Genomic DNA, 15,811 nt, shown 5'->3' with positions numbered 1-15,811 from the left:
CGAGAGCTCCGGCCGCCCCCACCGGAGGCGGTGCCGGCCCCGGCAGCCCCGAGGGCCCCGCGGCGCGGCTCCCTCCAATCGCGGGCCCGGGGCGGGGCCCAGCGGTGACATTGAGCGGCGCCCAGCAGGGCCGAGGCAGCGCCATGTGGGGCCGCGCCGGTGAGTGAGGGAGGGAGGGAAGGAGGCGGGGAGTGACCGAGCCCCGCGGCCGGGCCGGGGCTGCCGCCGCTTCGCCTCCTCCCCGGGAGCCCGAGCGGCCGGGCCCGGAGCGCAGAAGGGGCGGCCCCGGCCGGCGCTGCGGCGGGAGCGAAGCCGAGCGTGAGGGGCCGTGTCTGATGGACGGGCGTCCAGAACAGCGGCAGGAGCGGGGCTGTGCCCCGCTTTCTCTAAAGAGCTTGAAAAGGGGCCGGTTTGGTTGGGGGTGTCCCCTGTAAATGTAAATTACTGTTTTTTCAGAGCGGGAGTACGTTATTCCTCGAAAGTAAAGGGCCTTAGGAGAGACACCTTCAAACAGTATAACGAAGTAAAAAAACCCCGTCATTTTATGTTTTTAAAAGTGCCTCTCTTGCCTTTCTGAGTTAGTTTGGTTTGGTTTGGATTCTTTCCCGAACTTTTTCATTATATTAATTAATGCATTAGAAGCGCTTTCTTTGAAGTATGTGTTTGTATATAAGGTGCCCTGGCCTTTTCTAATGCGCTACAAAGTAGTTACCTCTCAGTGCTAAATATTCTGCCTTTTTAATTTGACTCTGTCAATGCTTTTGGGATGTGACAAGGTTGGTAGAATGCTGATGTGCAGTCCTTGAAATAGCACCATCCAAAGTGTATCTAAAGCATATGTATAGATTAGTTTCTGGAAACTGTAATGTGTTTTAGAAATTGCTGGCAGAACATTATCTTGCTTTTTTTTCCCCCTAAATTAATTTAGTTGCATTCACATTTTTCTACATGAGATTACTGAGCAAGCTCAAGGCACACCTTATAAGCACGCTTTAATTTCTTTGGTAGGCTATTACAACTAAATCTGGTACTTTTTGTGTTTGCTTGTACCCATTGGTTTTCTTTCTTTTTATCCTCTTGTGTTAAAAAAAAAACCCTAAAATGCTTCAATTGAAAAGCTGGTTCCTACTTTCTACTGCTCTGAGTTAAATTTGGACTCTTTGCTTCCTCTGCTTTCTCTTCCAGATAGGGCTGTTAAACTGCTGGGAAGAAATATTCCCTCGGTTCTGAGGATGACCGAAGGAGTGGACCCGAAGATAAGCAGAAGGCTGTGTGTTAAACCCCAGCAAGACTTTCAGACAAAGAGTAAGGGTCTTTGATAAAGTCATGGAATGTTTCATGCCATGGAATACTTGCATATCCATGCTGAAATCATCTGAACAGGAATTTGGCTGACACAGGTGGTCATATCCCTGATTTTGTGAGAGTTCTGGTCCCTAGACTGAAAAATGGAGCATTAAATTTGGTGAAGTCTTGTTTTCTAACAAGGAGCTAGGGGTCAATGTTTTCATTTGTGAAGGTGACACAGCATTCACTTTGTAGCAGATCACCAGAGCCTTATCTAGTGCACACTCCTACACTGAGGCTCCTGGAACTGGCTCCTGAACTGCCTGTTCAGCCCCACTGTAAACTGTTCATGTTTAGGAATGTTGTGTGAGCTAAAAGACTTTTGCAGTTTTTCGGAGCGCAGCCAGCTCCAGCTGTTCCAAAAACTGAACATGCCCTGCAGGGAAGAGTCTGAATTGTTCATGTTTAAGGGTGGAGCTGGTCAGGAAAAGCTCAGGCCATGAAACATTTTTTCACTATGTATGGGACAGTTTCTGTGCTCCCTGTATCACAGGTTCCTTTTGGCCCACCCATGAAGGAGAAAAGGAGCACACAGATGTGAAGCAGGACTCTGTGTTAAAAACATGGATCAGCTGTACTGGGTAGGACAAAGGTCTCCTTAAAAGTGTGATGTCTCCAGCAGGGGCCACTAAAGGTAGTCCCTTAGGTTTTTGTGAAGTGGGAATGGTGACCTACAGCAAGAGCCTAAGGAAGAGAATAGGAAGAGGGTTCCTCAACACCACTGCCCCAGAGGTGGCATCTTGGTGTTTAATAGTCCTCACTGGATGTTTCTTTCCCCGACAAATTTGTCTAGTTTCCTGAAGCTGGATGTATTTTTAGCATCCACATTCTCTAAGAATGTGGATGCTAAAATTCCCTAAGAATTTCTTCTCTAAGAAGAAATTCCTCAGCTACAGTCTTGTGTTTGTTTTTTAACCCAATGTGCACTTTTTATGATCTGATTTTCTTTTATTCAGTACCCCTTTCAAACCAAGACCTCATTATAATCCACACTCCCAATGTCTCTTGTAATGCTCTGCTGGGCTGAAGCGAGCTTCAGTCACTGCTTTTGCAGGCCAGAGGGTCTCAGTCTGTGACACAGTTTCTCACATGGTGACCATTCCATACCTGTGCCTGTTCTATTTCAGCTCCCCCTAAGTAAGTCTTTCCCATGCCTTTCAAAAAGCTGGAGTCACAGTTTTACACAGAGGCACAGCAATGCTGTTGTGTTGGTCTGAGTTCCTATCATTGACAGTTCTGCTGTTTTCCTGTCACTTGCCAAAACCACTGTGGAACCCAAGGCCTTGCTCAGGCCGAGGTAATGGTTTATAAGTGAGGGCAGAGTCTGTCACTTGTGTGTGAACTGGAATTGCTTCTTGTTTATGGACAAGGGAGTTCCCAGGCCAATTGATTGACTCTAGGTTCTAAAGCCCTGTGGCATTTTGGGCTCAGCCCTCTTTTTATGTTTCTAAATAACCTGGTGTTGTCAACAAACTGTATCCACCTCGCTTCCTAGATAATTCATGAATCCATGAGGGACAACATGGCCATATGGGATACTGCCTATTGTTTAAAAGGAAGAAGCTGTCTATCTTTGCACTTTGTTTCTTAGATTTTAATGGTGTGTTATATATGAAAAGCTTCCCCTGTTACATTATGAATATTTTGTTTGTGGTGTTTGAAAGACTGAGCTGAAAATTATGTGTCCAATCTTTGCCTATGGTCATCTGTTTATTTATACCTTCAGATAAAATCTTACACTGCCTGAAAAAGTTAACATTCTGTGATGCTATATTGGCTTTTATTGTTACTGTGCAACATGTTGACTTTTCTGTAGCTGCTCCATTTGATTTCTTCTTTTTTTAACCTTATTTACATGAAATACAGTACCTTAGGAACTTTAGATGCTGGAGCAACTTCTGCATATTTAGACTGCAGATACAGAGGTTTTAAGAATGATTTGGCTTTCTTTACATGGCTTCAGTTTAATCCATATTCGCACATTTGTTAATTAATCTGTGATACAGTTTTCATTCTCTAACCACCTCTAACAATCATATTTAGAGTTCTGCATTGCTCACCCTAACTGGTTTTGTTACAGCTCTGACCATCCAGCCTCTCTGACTTTTGTTTTGTTGTTTTGTCTTTGTGTGTTTTGTTGGGGATTTTTAAGGTCGATCTGCTTCTGGAGTGCCTGGATACAGGCCTACACCCTGGGAGAGAAAGTTTTTGGTGTGGGCAGGCAATTTCAAAAAGCCAGAGGATATTCCAGAGACTGTCTCGTAAGTGCTGCTTTTGAAACTGTAAAAGAGACTTTGTCTATGCAGAAATAAGTTATTGCATGCAACTCCTTTCTAAAAAGGAATGGGTTTGCACTGCTGAAAAACCTTACCCTGCTGTGTTTGGTGTATCATCCTTATAGATGAAATGACCTCAGCAATTCTCTTGTGCTAATATAATGTATCCCTCTGGATTTTTTTCCTTTTTTTGCAAAGGGCTGACCAGCATTTATCAGTTGTTTCATTAGAAAACCATGTCACGTCAGTTCATTTTTACTCTTCTCTCACAATTAGAAAGCTTTTTCAAACACTAGTGTGAGCTTTTTCTAGTGTTTTTCATTACATGTCAGTCTCTTGCAGTGGGAAACTTTCATATACAGCTATAAAATAACTGAAACTCATTTAAATGTTTATTAATGAATACCTAAAGGGCATGGGCCAACTTCCTTTCCTGTTGGAATTTAAACTAACAAACAGTGTTAAGGCTCCCTGACTATATATAGTCAAAATTTCCCTGTTGCTGCTGAGTCCAAATGCCAAAAGCTTTGTCCCATATGAAAAGTAGAAAATAAAACTGGATGTTCTAGTTTGCACACCAAAAATTAAGATCAAACTTATCAACAATAGACAACTATTAGTTTAAAAAACATTCCTAGTGGTAGTATAGTTATCTTTTAAAACATGCTCAAAATGCTTTTAAATACATGTATTTATTTAAATTAAAAAGAAACAGCAAATCTTGCACTACTTGAATAAGAAAATGATGTAGCTGCCCTCTTATATATTATCTGTTTGTTCGTATGCACCATGTGGGAATTGAAAATCCACCCCTGTATTTAAATGTATCAAAATGAATGAATTTTGTTAAAAGTGGAATCCATTTTGTCTTGAATAATTTTTCTTAAAACTACATTTGAAATACATATACAGGAGTAAATTATTAAAACTTACTATCACTTCATATATTTTTGCATACCAAACATTTCTTATGAGTCTTTTTTTAAGAAAACAGAGTTAGCAGAGTGATTGATTTCAGTAGTTTATTGAAAGGACAAACCAACTTCTGATAAAAGCTGACCATTTCTGCAAGTGCATAGGGAATTCTTTTTATTTAGACAAATAATTCAGCCAAATCTGAGAAGACAGTTGAGAACTATAAAAGCACAAAAACTTGTTTTCCTGTTCTGAGATTAATTAATTAATTAATCTGAGATTATTTATGTGTTGTAAGGGCTTGTGCTATAACTCAGTAATCTCGTAAAATGTGGTGAAGCAACCAATTTATTAAACAAATGTTAAACTTAGCCACTGAACTGATTTAAAATGCAAGTTGTGTTTAGATATCTACCTTTTGCTCTTGTAAATTCTTAACACATCTAAAGTATTTCCAAAATTAACTAGCAAAACTTTTTAAAATCCTACTGCTGTGCATTTCAGCTTAATTGCAGCTTGCACTCAAGGCTTTCACTGCAGATTATTAGCAGAAGCACATAACCTGGATGCTAAAATTAACCATTAGTTTCATTGTAGATGCATGTGTTTGTTCCCTATGATCAGAAATCTTGTACTCAAATCAATGCTCTGACAAAAACAAGAACAAAACTTCTCAGCTCTCAGGTCCTGTGTGATTTACCACGCTGAACTACCATGGATCCTGAACTACCTTTTTTTTTCCTTCCAAACATAAGGTCAAAATGTAGTAACAGATTCCATATAATTTCCCAGTTCCTTTAAATCCATTCTCCACATTAGTTTTGGGGTATAATTAACCTAGTTTGATGCATTTATTCTTTTCATTACACAGTGTTGGTGCTTCTCCAGTCTTCTAGAATTTTGTCATGTGCCAAATATAATCAGTGAGAGTATCAGCCCTCCTTGATAAGGGAGTTATCTGCCCTAAATTCTGCAAGGAGAGTTAAATATACAGGGTGTAGGTCTTTGGTTATTATGGAAAGCACTTCTAAAAAGCATTAATGCTTCACTGGCCCTTCTTGCATTGTTCTCTCTAACACAGACTGAAAACCTGCTGTAACCAAGATGCCATTTGGGTAGAATGATCTTCAGAGTTAACTCAAGAAAATATCTTTTGTTTTGACTCTACACAGCTGGAAGGGGTCAATAACTGCTACTCTTCTGGTGGAAGACTTTTGGTTTTTCAAAGATAACAGCAGAGTAGGCAACAGGTTTCCCAGAAGGATGGTATAGCTACTGGTGTGGCTAGCTAAGCCCCCTAAAATTAAAAAAAAAAATAATTTAAAAGTTCCTCTCTCCAGAGCTGATGTAGTAAAGCTTACAATCCTCCATGCCTCCTTTGTTTCTCAGGGAAGCAGATCCTTTAGGACTATTTACTCCAACAGGAGTGGGACCACTGGTCTTTTACCAAGTCCTGTTCAGAATTTCTGAGTGCTGCATTCTGTGTGTCACTTTTAAGTCCTGTAGCAGAGGAAGCACCTTGCTGAGAAATAAGACTGCATCATAAATGAAACCACTGTGAAGTTCAGGCAGAAGAAATTGCAAAGCTGTGCTAATGCTTCCCTCTGCCCAATGAACTCTCAACTGTTAAAACACCATATTTTGGGTTTTACCAGACTTCTGCTATTGAGAGAAAAATGCATGTTTTACTATGTTGAATACATCACAATTACAATACAGATGAGTTCTCCCTGACTTTGCAGATACTGGAAGGTGGTAGTGAGCACAGAGGGAGCTGACAGTATGAAAAATACAGTGTTGGTTAAATCATTCCTCTCTTTTCCCTGTTCTTTCCACAATGAACAAACACATTTAAATCCTGCATCCTTCCCTCTTTAGTATTGCAGTCAAATGGGGTGCAAAGGCAGTATTTTAACAACAGAAAAAGCTGAGTTTAAAAAGTTGGGCTTGTTTCGGGCTTTGAGAGGAATGCCTCTGTTACCACGTATCTCCCAAGGTACTTAGAGATCAGCCTTTTCTGTTGTACAACTTTTTTGTGCAAAGAGCCAAGTGCTGTTAGCATTCCACAAAACTACCAAGACGGCACACTATAGGAGAAATGAAATAATTAGCCAGGTGAATTGAGTCTCTGATAATGAGTGTGGTCTTTTATTCTTTCTTGAGGCTTGAGACAGTGAGAGCAGCAAAGACCACCCTGCGTGTGAAGTTCAGCTATGTCATGATTGCCTTGACAATAGTGGGATGCATCGCCATGGTGATCAGAGGGAAGGAGGTAAGCACAGAATTTGGACTGATGAGGGCAAATAAACCTTCATTTAAACTTAGTTCCTCTAGGGATTTTTAGTACTGCCTTGCTTTAGGGGTTTGGCAGTTTTTGTTTGGTTTGGGGTTTTTTGTCATTTTATCACTGAACAAAATTTTAACAAGGCCTCCTGGTTCCCCAGAAGTGACCCTCATTGACTAATTCTCATCAGAAAAGGATGATGTCACCATTAAGATGCTTCCTTTAAACAAAAACCCCTGAGCTTAAAGCGTCTGTGTGGCAGAAGAACCTTATTTGTTATGCTGCCTCTCTTCTGATGACAATGTTCAGGTCTGGTTTCTATGGACTACTGTGTTCTAGAGAAACCTCACAAGTAGTGACAGTCTTAACCCCAGCACTGTGAGCTACTGAGTGTCACCTGACATTTTGTATCAGAATTTGTCTATTACAATGAAAAGGATGCAGCACTCTGAAATGAAACAGTGGAAGGATTTTTTCCTGGCTTTAACAGCAGAGATCAAACACTGATGATTCCCAGAGCATTTTCTTCTGTACTAGAGAAGTATGAATGCAAGTATCTGGAAGAGAGGACAGCTACTTTGGAATCCTTGTTTTCAAAGCAGCTGGAATTATTTACATTTCCTGAGATGAGCTCAGTTGGCCAGAGAATGGTGCTAATAACGCCAAGGTTGAAAGTTTGATCCCCCAGTGGACCATTCAGTGAAGAGTTGGAATTGATGATCCATGTGGTCCCTTCCATATCAAAATATTCTGTGAGTCTCTGATTATATTTAACTTTTGATTTGTTTCTCTGTCTCATGACAATCAGATCAGTATTAAATACTGCCAGAAGCACAGAATGTATCTGCTAGTGCCTTGAAAAAAAAGGGTTTAATTTATTCCCAGAGAAGTAGTTACTTTCAGCCAAAATAATCTCAATATTTTACTTTAACCCTCTTGTCTTCCTGGTATTAAAGCTGACAGAACTGTGCCTTGGTAAAGATAGGTCAGGTAAGTTATTGATTCAAGTTTCAACTCAGTGGTCCTTCAGGTGATAACTGATGATCTTATTACATTGTAGGGTATGAAAAGACATGAATCTCTTACGAACATAAACCTGGAGAAGAAAGCCAAGTTGAGAGCGGAAGGTGCATCTGCTAAACCATAGAGGAGGAAATGAAGAGATCAAGGACTGGGGTAGAAAAGCAAAGTCCCTTTCAGCGCTGACAGGATATGATCACATCTTTCCTGTATGTTAGTTCTGCACAAACCATGTCCAAGAAGAAAGAGTTTGCTGTCCCGTAGTCAATAAAACCAGAAATACCTATCTGCTTTTCCTTATAACTGCCCCTTTCTTCCAAACTCTTTTCTTCATGGTTAGTGGGAAGTGGATAAGCAATGTAATTGTTTCCCATGTGCTGTTCACCAGAGCATCTTTTAAAGTACTGCAGGACCTGTACCTGCATTCTCGGTACCAAGCCCCTGCATGAAGTCTCATGTTCTTACTTACCACTTACTTACAGAAAGGTAACTGTAACACAAAAGAAGGGTCCATTTGGTTTTCACTTGCACAAACAAAATACTTTCACTAGCCAGCCATCCACTATCACTGACTATTTCAGGTTTCCTCAGCAAGAATGGAACTGTATTTGTTCTGTATTGGTACTGGCTACTTCAAATAATCCATATGTTCCTCTTTGTGCAAGACAGAACAATTACTGAGGGAGCCCTTGAGCCAAAAGTTAATGCAGGTCAGACAGTAACATCAGCAAAATCATCCTAAGGTATTAGAAAGCCTAATTCCTTGGTCTAGGTCCTGTTATTCTGTCTGCATTTGTTTAAGTGAGGGATAACTTCCTGTGAAGAACTGCCTGTCTTCAAGAAAATGAGGAAGGAGATGAGTGAAATAGCATTCCAGAGAACCACGGTGTGGCAGCTGACACCTAAGAGTGGCCCCAGCAGAAGCTGAGAGTGAGATGAGGAAACAGAGACAACTGTTTTGAGGAATACTGAACAGCTGCTTCAACCTCTACTGTCAGATTTACTATTTAGAGGCACATGACTATGAGAAAGTCAATCAGGCATTCTTGCTCTCTGCTACTAAGCTCTTTATGAATCCCATTCAGATTTATATGTATTTTGCTCTTTTAAATTGTTGTCTGTGCTTTCATGATACTAGGCCCACCTAGAGATCACCTGCCTCAAGTGTGCCATTTCTGGCATTGAGCCCAGTCACACACTATTCATGCTGAAGAGCCCACAGCAACCAAGGGAAGTATTTTCCTTCCTCCTTTACCTTCATCTGGAAGGAAATGTAGATTGGAAGTGTCAGGACTTCTCAAAATGTTACTGCCCAGCACTGCTCTGCTGGCTGGTCCTGGGGACTCCAAAACAAAAAGAGACATATCAGCTTAACAAAATTAGTTTGTGAACTTTCTCAGAGTAAGAGGGATATTATTTTTGTTGCACCCCTAGAAATTAGCAGTATTGCTAAATAATTAAAAGCCATACAAAAATGCAGGGTAAGTCTTCACTAGCTGCTGCAGTTCCATCTATGAATTGCATTTCTGTCTACCACAGTGAGATGTAACCTATCAGAAAAGCTGTGTAGTCAATTCCATCACAGAAGTTACAACCTTCAGGTGATACAATGACCTGTCATCAGATTCTCTGGATGGAAATTATCATAAGTACACTGTCAATCAAGCAGAGCAGGACTGCACAGATTTATCCACTTAATGAGCACTGATTGCAAACCATATTTAATTTCACTGCAGGTATATGAACAGATTTTCCATGACAATTCTGGTTCTTTGCCACACCAGCAGGCACACAGGTGGGAACCAAAAAAAAATCTTGCCCAATTACATGCCTGTGGTTATGTATGTACCAAATGACACCAAAAAAGAGAACACACATTTCAGGTTTCCTTGTGATTGATGCTTGGTGATGGCAAAGCTTAAAACTGTGCATCTCAAAAATAACATCCTTTCAACACACCTCTGAGTGCACTTTGTGAACAGAATTGGCAGGTACCTCTCCTAGTTTTGGAAATAAAACTATTGGACTCATCCAGCTGGTAAAGTACTTCAAATACAAATATGCAAAACTCTACTCCAAAAGCAACACTTCAGAGCAGCAACAGTAGCCATTTTTTCATTTTACTCAATTTCTATAAGCTTTATGCCATTTACACAACAACTGAAGTCTGGTCCAGTTGTTTGACAAAAGCTCCAGCTATCCTTCTGTCACCCTGGTATGTCCACCATTTCAAAATCTGGCATAAAGACTCCGCATCACTGCCCAACTTTGTGTTTTCTTTCAGCTTCTGCATAGGCTCAAGTCTCAAACCAAAGCCCAAGACAATGGGGTTTGTGTGGTCCCCAGCTTGCTCCCAAACACTGTACTGTTTTCTTTGCAAGTAGCTGGGTACTAGAAAATGATGTAAATCTTTCTCAGCGAGGCAGTGAAAGGAACCACCTCTTTCCTGGTGTGATGGCTTCCAAGAAGCACTTCTGAACAAGGACAATGGTTACAAAACCAGCACATGTTTCTGGCCAAAGCAGCCAGTCCAGCTGCTGGGAGAACTTAACACCCCTCAGATCACTGAGAGCTCACAGCTTCAGCCCAAAGCTTTTCAACAGTGCACGATGAAAGAAACATGCTAAGCCTGAAATGGTACCTCATTTTCTTTCTCTCCTTGGACTTGGTCTGTAACACCATTCCCATTTATCCAGAAGAGTCCAGTTTATCAATCCTATACCACATCCCTTATTGCTGTACCTGGTCCAGAGGCAATTGAAGCTTCCAAATGCAGCAATCACCCGACAACTTCAACACTGCATCAGTGGAACGTGCAGGAGACACAGCAGGACACGGCCATAACAGTACACAAAGAGTCTTGCTTACTTTTCTACTAAGACTCAGGCACCTGAAGAAAGACTTTCTCAAGTCTAAAATGGGCATGGGACAATACCAATGGTGTGCTGTGCCATTTTCCAAAAGCAAATGGGGATTTACTTTAAGCTGACATAGAGATCAAAGTGCACAGAGGTAAGACCGCTGTTCTGGAAGTCCCCAGAGAAGCAGAGAGGTGTATTCTCAGGAGCACTGTCAGACGTAGGACCATGTTGTGCAATCTAGTTCTTAAACAGTCTTGGGTGCTGACAGTAAAAAAAAAAAAAAAAAAAAAAAAAAAAAAAGCAGGTCCAAGAACATGTAGATCCAGGGTCATTGCCTTCCTCTCTTCTTCTAACATTAGGCAAAGGGTCTTCAACCACCTGTGTTTGGTTGACATCAAGGAACAAACAGGAATTTAGGAACAAGCTGAAGTCTCTAGGCAGCAGTTCCCTCAAATGATTGTGTGACACCTTCCCAGGAGCCCCAAGTGCTGGCCCTGGCTTAGTTACTCAGCTTTCAGTAACCTGCTCCATCATCCTTTGTACCCTCCTGAATCCAAGACACTGACCTTGCCTGCCATGTTCCACTAGGAAATTTACCAACAGAAAGAATGATGGCTCCTGTTTGCTGCCCAAACAAAACCACAACTTTAATGGCATTGCAGATCTGTGTGCTGGACTGCTAGATAGCAATTCCAGGTAGTCCTGCATCTTCCTTTCTCTAAAACCCAGTTTAAAACCGACATTGTTAAAATCTCAGTGCAGTGCTTCCACCTCATTCCTGATGTTTCAAAAAAAATGCAATAAATTCTCATTACCAGCCTGTGGGGCATTTGGAAGACGCTTAGATCAGATCTCCAGAAGCAGACAGAAACCAATGCGTGTATTTTAATTTTGAAGAAAATATGAGACATTTTTCTAGCATTACATGCTGCCTGACACAGCTAAGAGAAGAACACAAGAACTCCAACAACTCCCTCACCTACTGTCTACATGAGACCATACTGCCTCTTATTTAGACACAAAACAACAAACGATCATTCAAAACACAGCGTGACCTTCACAAAAGTGGCAGCTAGAGGCATTCTCTGAGATGGTCCCTATCTGAGCACATCCTTCAGGAAAGCAGAGAATACTGGTTTCAGTGCTTCTAGCAGGGGACACAGCCAACAGAACAGTGTTAGGAAGCAGTGTTCAAGCAATATGATGTAACGATCCTCATAGTTGCATGGGCACTTTCCTCCAAAACACAGTCCTTCATCTGTGGCCTGACTGTTACTTATTAGATGGGTAATGTTACAATACATGTTTGGCTCTTTTAAAATGCAAGTAGTTTACTTGCCCTTGGCTTACCAAGTAATTCTGGTCAGTCTGTATCAGCGAGCTGTCCCTTCTATAATTCACAAGTCTGATCTCCATTCTGTAACCATTTAATGTGCAGCCTTTGTTAGAAGTAGATTTTGTTTCTTTTCAACCTATTAATAAGGCTAAGTAAAGCAACACCAAGAACTGGTTGCTGGAAGATCCTGATGGAAATACACTCAATTAAGCACCATTTAAAATTACATTGAGACCTATGAGTTAGCCGCATTTTAATTCATTTAATGTGTGCCATATTGATTCTTGTATTGGTGTGATTTTCACTCAAAATATTATGCAGTACCAGTCAAATGCCTTACACTAAGTCTAAGTATTTAGGACAACAATATTACCTGTGTCAACCAGGCCTGTCACTTCATACAAACATACCAAGTTTAAAGATTTATACTTATCTGCTCTGAATTCACATATCCACGGCAAAAGTAACAAATACTGGCCAGGCTCCTTACACAGGAAGGCACACCAGTCAGCTTAAATGGACTCTTTTTTAATTCACTCATTTAGAGGCAATTGTCATTACTTTCTTGGGGGGCAGGGGAGGGAAACGCCAATGCACCACATTGTTTTCACTAGCCTGGAAGAGAAAACACTTATATATATAGATATATAGGTATGTATATATATACACACACTTTATGCATGTGTGTATATATATGTGTGTGTGTATATATGTATATATACACGCTAGTGTATATATACACAGAATATACATATATGAATATACAGAATATATGCACACACACTTTGCTCAGATTTGTTTACAAAATATGTAGCATTTTTATACCATCCAATAAGAGGTACATGGTTTTAAACAAATCTTATAGAAATGACATGTTATTGGAAATTTACACGTAAAAAAATCCAGCACAAAAAAATCCAAAAGCTAAAACAAGATTTTGCTACTAATCAGTGCTTCTATCACCCTTCAAGAAAAGAGAAACACAGTTATTTATATGTGATGTAAAGGCAACATTGAGGGGTTTTTTGCTTTTTTAAATTAACCACCAAATTTAACCCCCTAAAATTACAAAGAATTGAAGTCCATTTACAGATCAAGTGCAGTAAACTAAATGTTCCTTCAGCACAAAGCAGCACTAGAGAAAATAACTGGGAGAGGGAAAGTGGAGGCCAACTGGCTTAACTAGGGAGGCAGCAGGTGGCTTCTGCAGTGGCCACACAGGTCAGAGTCTCCATCCTGAAGCAGAGACAGAAGACTTTATTTAAATAATGGTCACACAGAGCTGATGTTCAGGCCTTTGCCTAGCTTCTTTCAGCAGTATAACAGGTGACTTATGTGTGTTTATAACTCTGTATCCAATGGGCTGGTTTTGCTTTTGCAGTGGCTTATCACTGAGAGGAGTCATGAGGATCTTGAAGACAGTTCTGCCACAAACATTTACCACAGGTAGGTGACTCTGCAGTTGCCAGTGGCGATTTTGAAATGTTTACACTGGACAAATGTGTGTTCCAAGCATCCAAAATGGCTTGAAAGAACATAGCCCGATGCAGGGGGGAGCGGACAGCCCAGAGAATCCATTGCATTCTCCAAAATGGAACCGCCACTTTCAATCAGGCGGCATCTCCCCAGATGTGTGAAGTTTGGTGCCAGTGTCAGCTGAACTCAGTGAGGAGTGGCTGGCCTTTGCATCAGAGGTCTGTGATCCAAGCAGGTTGCAGAGCCAAGAACATGCTGCTAGCAGAAGGGCAGTCTCCAGCTGCGTGCAGCAGCTGCCATGCAGTCAACGATGCCTTACAGATGTCACCTGGAGGAACCATGCGTTCCATGCTAATTCACCTGAAGTCTCATCAACAGCAAAAGGGAAAAGTGAAATGAGAAGGCCAGGTGGATCCAGATGTAATAGTACTATCCTGTGAATGTAGTGTCATTTTAGTTAAATAAGGGCCTTGGCCAGGAGGACTATATTCCATCAGGTGAGCTGGAGAGGAAGCTCTTGTCTCGTGAAAATGAAAAGGAGATCTAACACTCCTTGTGCCAAGTTTTACAAATTAAGAATTCTGTACTCAGAAGTTAACTTTTCAGAAGACAAATCTGTTCAAGTCACGCTGTGTAAAAATGTAACGAGGCAGACAGGAACTTTTCAGCCATAACTAGAATACCAGGGACCAGACTCTGGAGCATGGAGCCAGAAAGGGCTTGATCTTTAAGGAAGGCCCAGCTGGATCATACTGTGCTGGCAAGCAGAAGTGGGGGCAGTTTCTCCATTCTAGAAGCTGTTTTGGAAAGTCATTTCTGGGGATGTCTTAAGAGTAACCTATTCACAGGTTCTTTTTTTGTGGATGGAGAGGAAAAACTGGAAATGTATACAAATCTCCACAGTGGTCTGCAATCCAACTTGGGAGCTCAGTGTTGAGACGGGATGGGGCCAGATGTGTTCAGTATTCCTAAGAACCACAAAACATGTCCATTGCAGCCTGTTGTTGCAGGGGACAGAGAACTTACTCCATTGTTTGTAACATGTTCCTCATGCCAATAACCCCAGCTGGCACATACAGCAAGGTAGATAGAACACGTGTGAAGGTTTAACGCATCTCTCGCAGCCGTCCAAAGAGGCATCCAGGGGAGAACATGAGGGATGAATTCAGCTACGTTCTCAGAAAGGCTGAATGTCTCCCTGGACTGCAGGCACGCTCTGCAGCAAATACAAGAGAAAGGCAGCCTTCTCTTGGATGCCAGGAGTGGGGGGCCAAGTGGAGGAGGGATTACTTTCCTGTAACAGGAACAGGGAATATTTCAAAGTATAGAAAGGTGCCTCAACTCCACGAAGATGACAGTGGAGAGATTCAGAATCTAGAGGAGAAGGGTGATTCTGGCGACCCCTTGCCAAGGAGGGGGCATCCTGCCACAGAGAGCCAAAAGTTTTCCAGACGTATGTAAGAGCATGTGCACAAGGCAAGCGAATGAGCGCAAACAGGGTTATGGAAAACATTGAGAGAATCACTCCACGGGTGGCTTGTGGCTCGACAACAGGATTGGCTAGGTAGAGGAGCACACAGCACAGGGGCACCTCAAAGCTGGAAGCCTTCCATGGGAGCCTCACACTGCTGGAAGATGTATTGTTGCTGGTTGATATCCACTTGTGGGGCAATGCTGCTGTCTTCATCTTCTGTTCCAAAGTAGTGCTCAATCAGATCAAAGGCCTTCTGATAAATCTCTTGATTCTCATGGCTCTGCAGGAATTCAATCTTGTCCAGACCTGCAGAGAAAAGCAGTACATGAAAGTTACAGCTCAGTCAAAGGATACGACCACGACAATTTTCAGTCTGTTTCACTATTCTCTCCCGCCTTCTGAAAGAACAGGCTCCTCTATGGAGACCTGCATCCAACTTTTACTCTCCAGAACCAAGGAAAGCCAGTTTGAGCTACAGAGATCTCTGTAACTGTTATGTGTTTCATACCTTCTGTCTGCCTTTACCCTTTCACTCAAAAATTAAACCAACAAGCTTGAGTGGGTAAAGAACAAGGCCTCAAACTCTAAGACTTCTTCTGAAGAGACTTTTTGACCGTGTTTCCTAAAAGCATGTTTACAGTGACTACAGAATCACCTACGTGTAAGCTGAAAAACTTCTGATAATCGTCTAGTCCAACCTGCAGCCCATCCCAGCAGTATGAACCAACACCAGATAAGATCTGATGTGTCTGGACAAGTATTCCAAACTTCCAAGGATGGAGACTCCATTTCCTAACCTGTATAATATATATGTATACAATG

At 41.6% G+C, this 15,811-nt stretch overlaps 2 protein-coding genes across 3 annotated transcripts in view; one reads left to right on the top strand and one right to left on the bottom strand.

The window, feature by feature from the left end:
• Positions 1-7: 7 nt before the first annotated feature.
• Positions 8-8,128, top strand: FAM162A (family with sequence similarity 162 member A). Its single transcript, XM_084226834.1, has 5 exons — positions 8-159; positions 1,186-1,305; positions 3,500-3,608; positions 6,702-6,810; positions 7,883-8,128. Exons 1-5 carry the CDS (start codon positions 144-146, stop codon positions 7,967-7,969), a joined length of 441 nt encoding a protein of 146 aa, XP_084082960.1. The 5' UTR covers positions 8-143; the 3' UTR covers positions 7,970-8,128.
• A 2,425-nt stretch (positions 8,129-10,553) lies between these two features.
• Positions 10,554-15,811, bottom strand: part of KPNA1 (karyopherin subunit alpha 1) — a 52,466-nt gene continuing 47,208 nt past the window's right edge. For both annotated transcript variants that reach the window (XM_084226830.1, XM_084226829.1), the window contains exon 14: positions 10,554-15,295. In XM_084226830.1, coding sequence (XP_084082956.1) covers positions 15,108-15,295 — 188 coding nt within the window. In that variant the 3' untranslated portion in view covers positions 10,554-15,107. The remainder of the gene's footprint in view (positions 15,296-15,811) is intronic.

Source organism: Fringilla coelebs, assembly GCF_963513975.1.
Source record: "Fringilla coelebs genome assembly, chromosome: 2".
In the NCBI taxonomy this organism is placed as follows: domain Eukaryota; kingdom Metazoa; phylum Chordata; class Aves; order Passeriformes; family Fringillidae; genus Fringilla; species Fringilla coelebs.
Note: the sequence above shows the minus strand (reverse complement) of the source record. Positions and strands in the feature narration are given on the sequence as shown.

Coding starts and splice junctions, on each gene's coding strand:
- FAM162A (XM_084226834.1), top strand. Junction 1,306..3,499: donor GCAAGACTTTCAGACAAAGA/GTAAGGGTCTTT, acceptor GGGATTTTTAAG/GTCGATCTGCTTCTGGAGTG. Junction 6,811..7,882: donor TGGTGATCAGAGGGAAGGAG/GTAAGCACAGAA, acceptor ATTACATTGTAG/GGTATGAAAAGACATGAATC.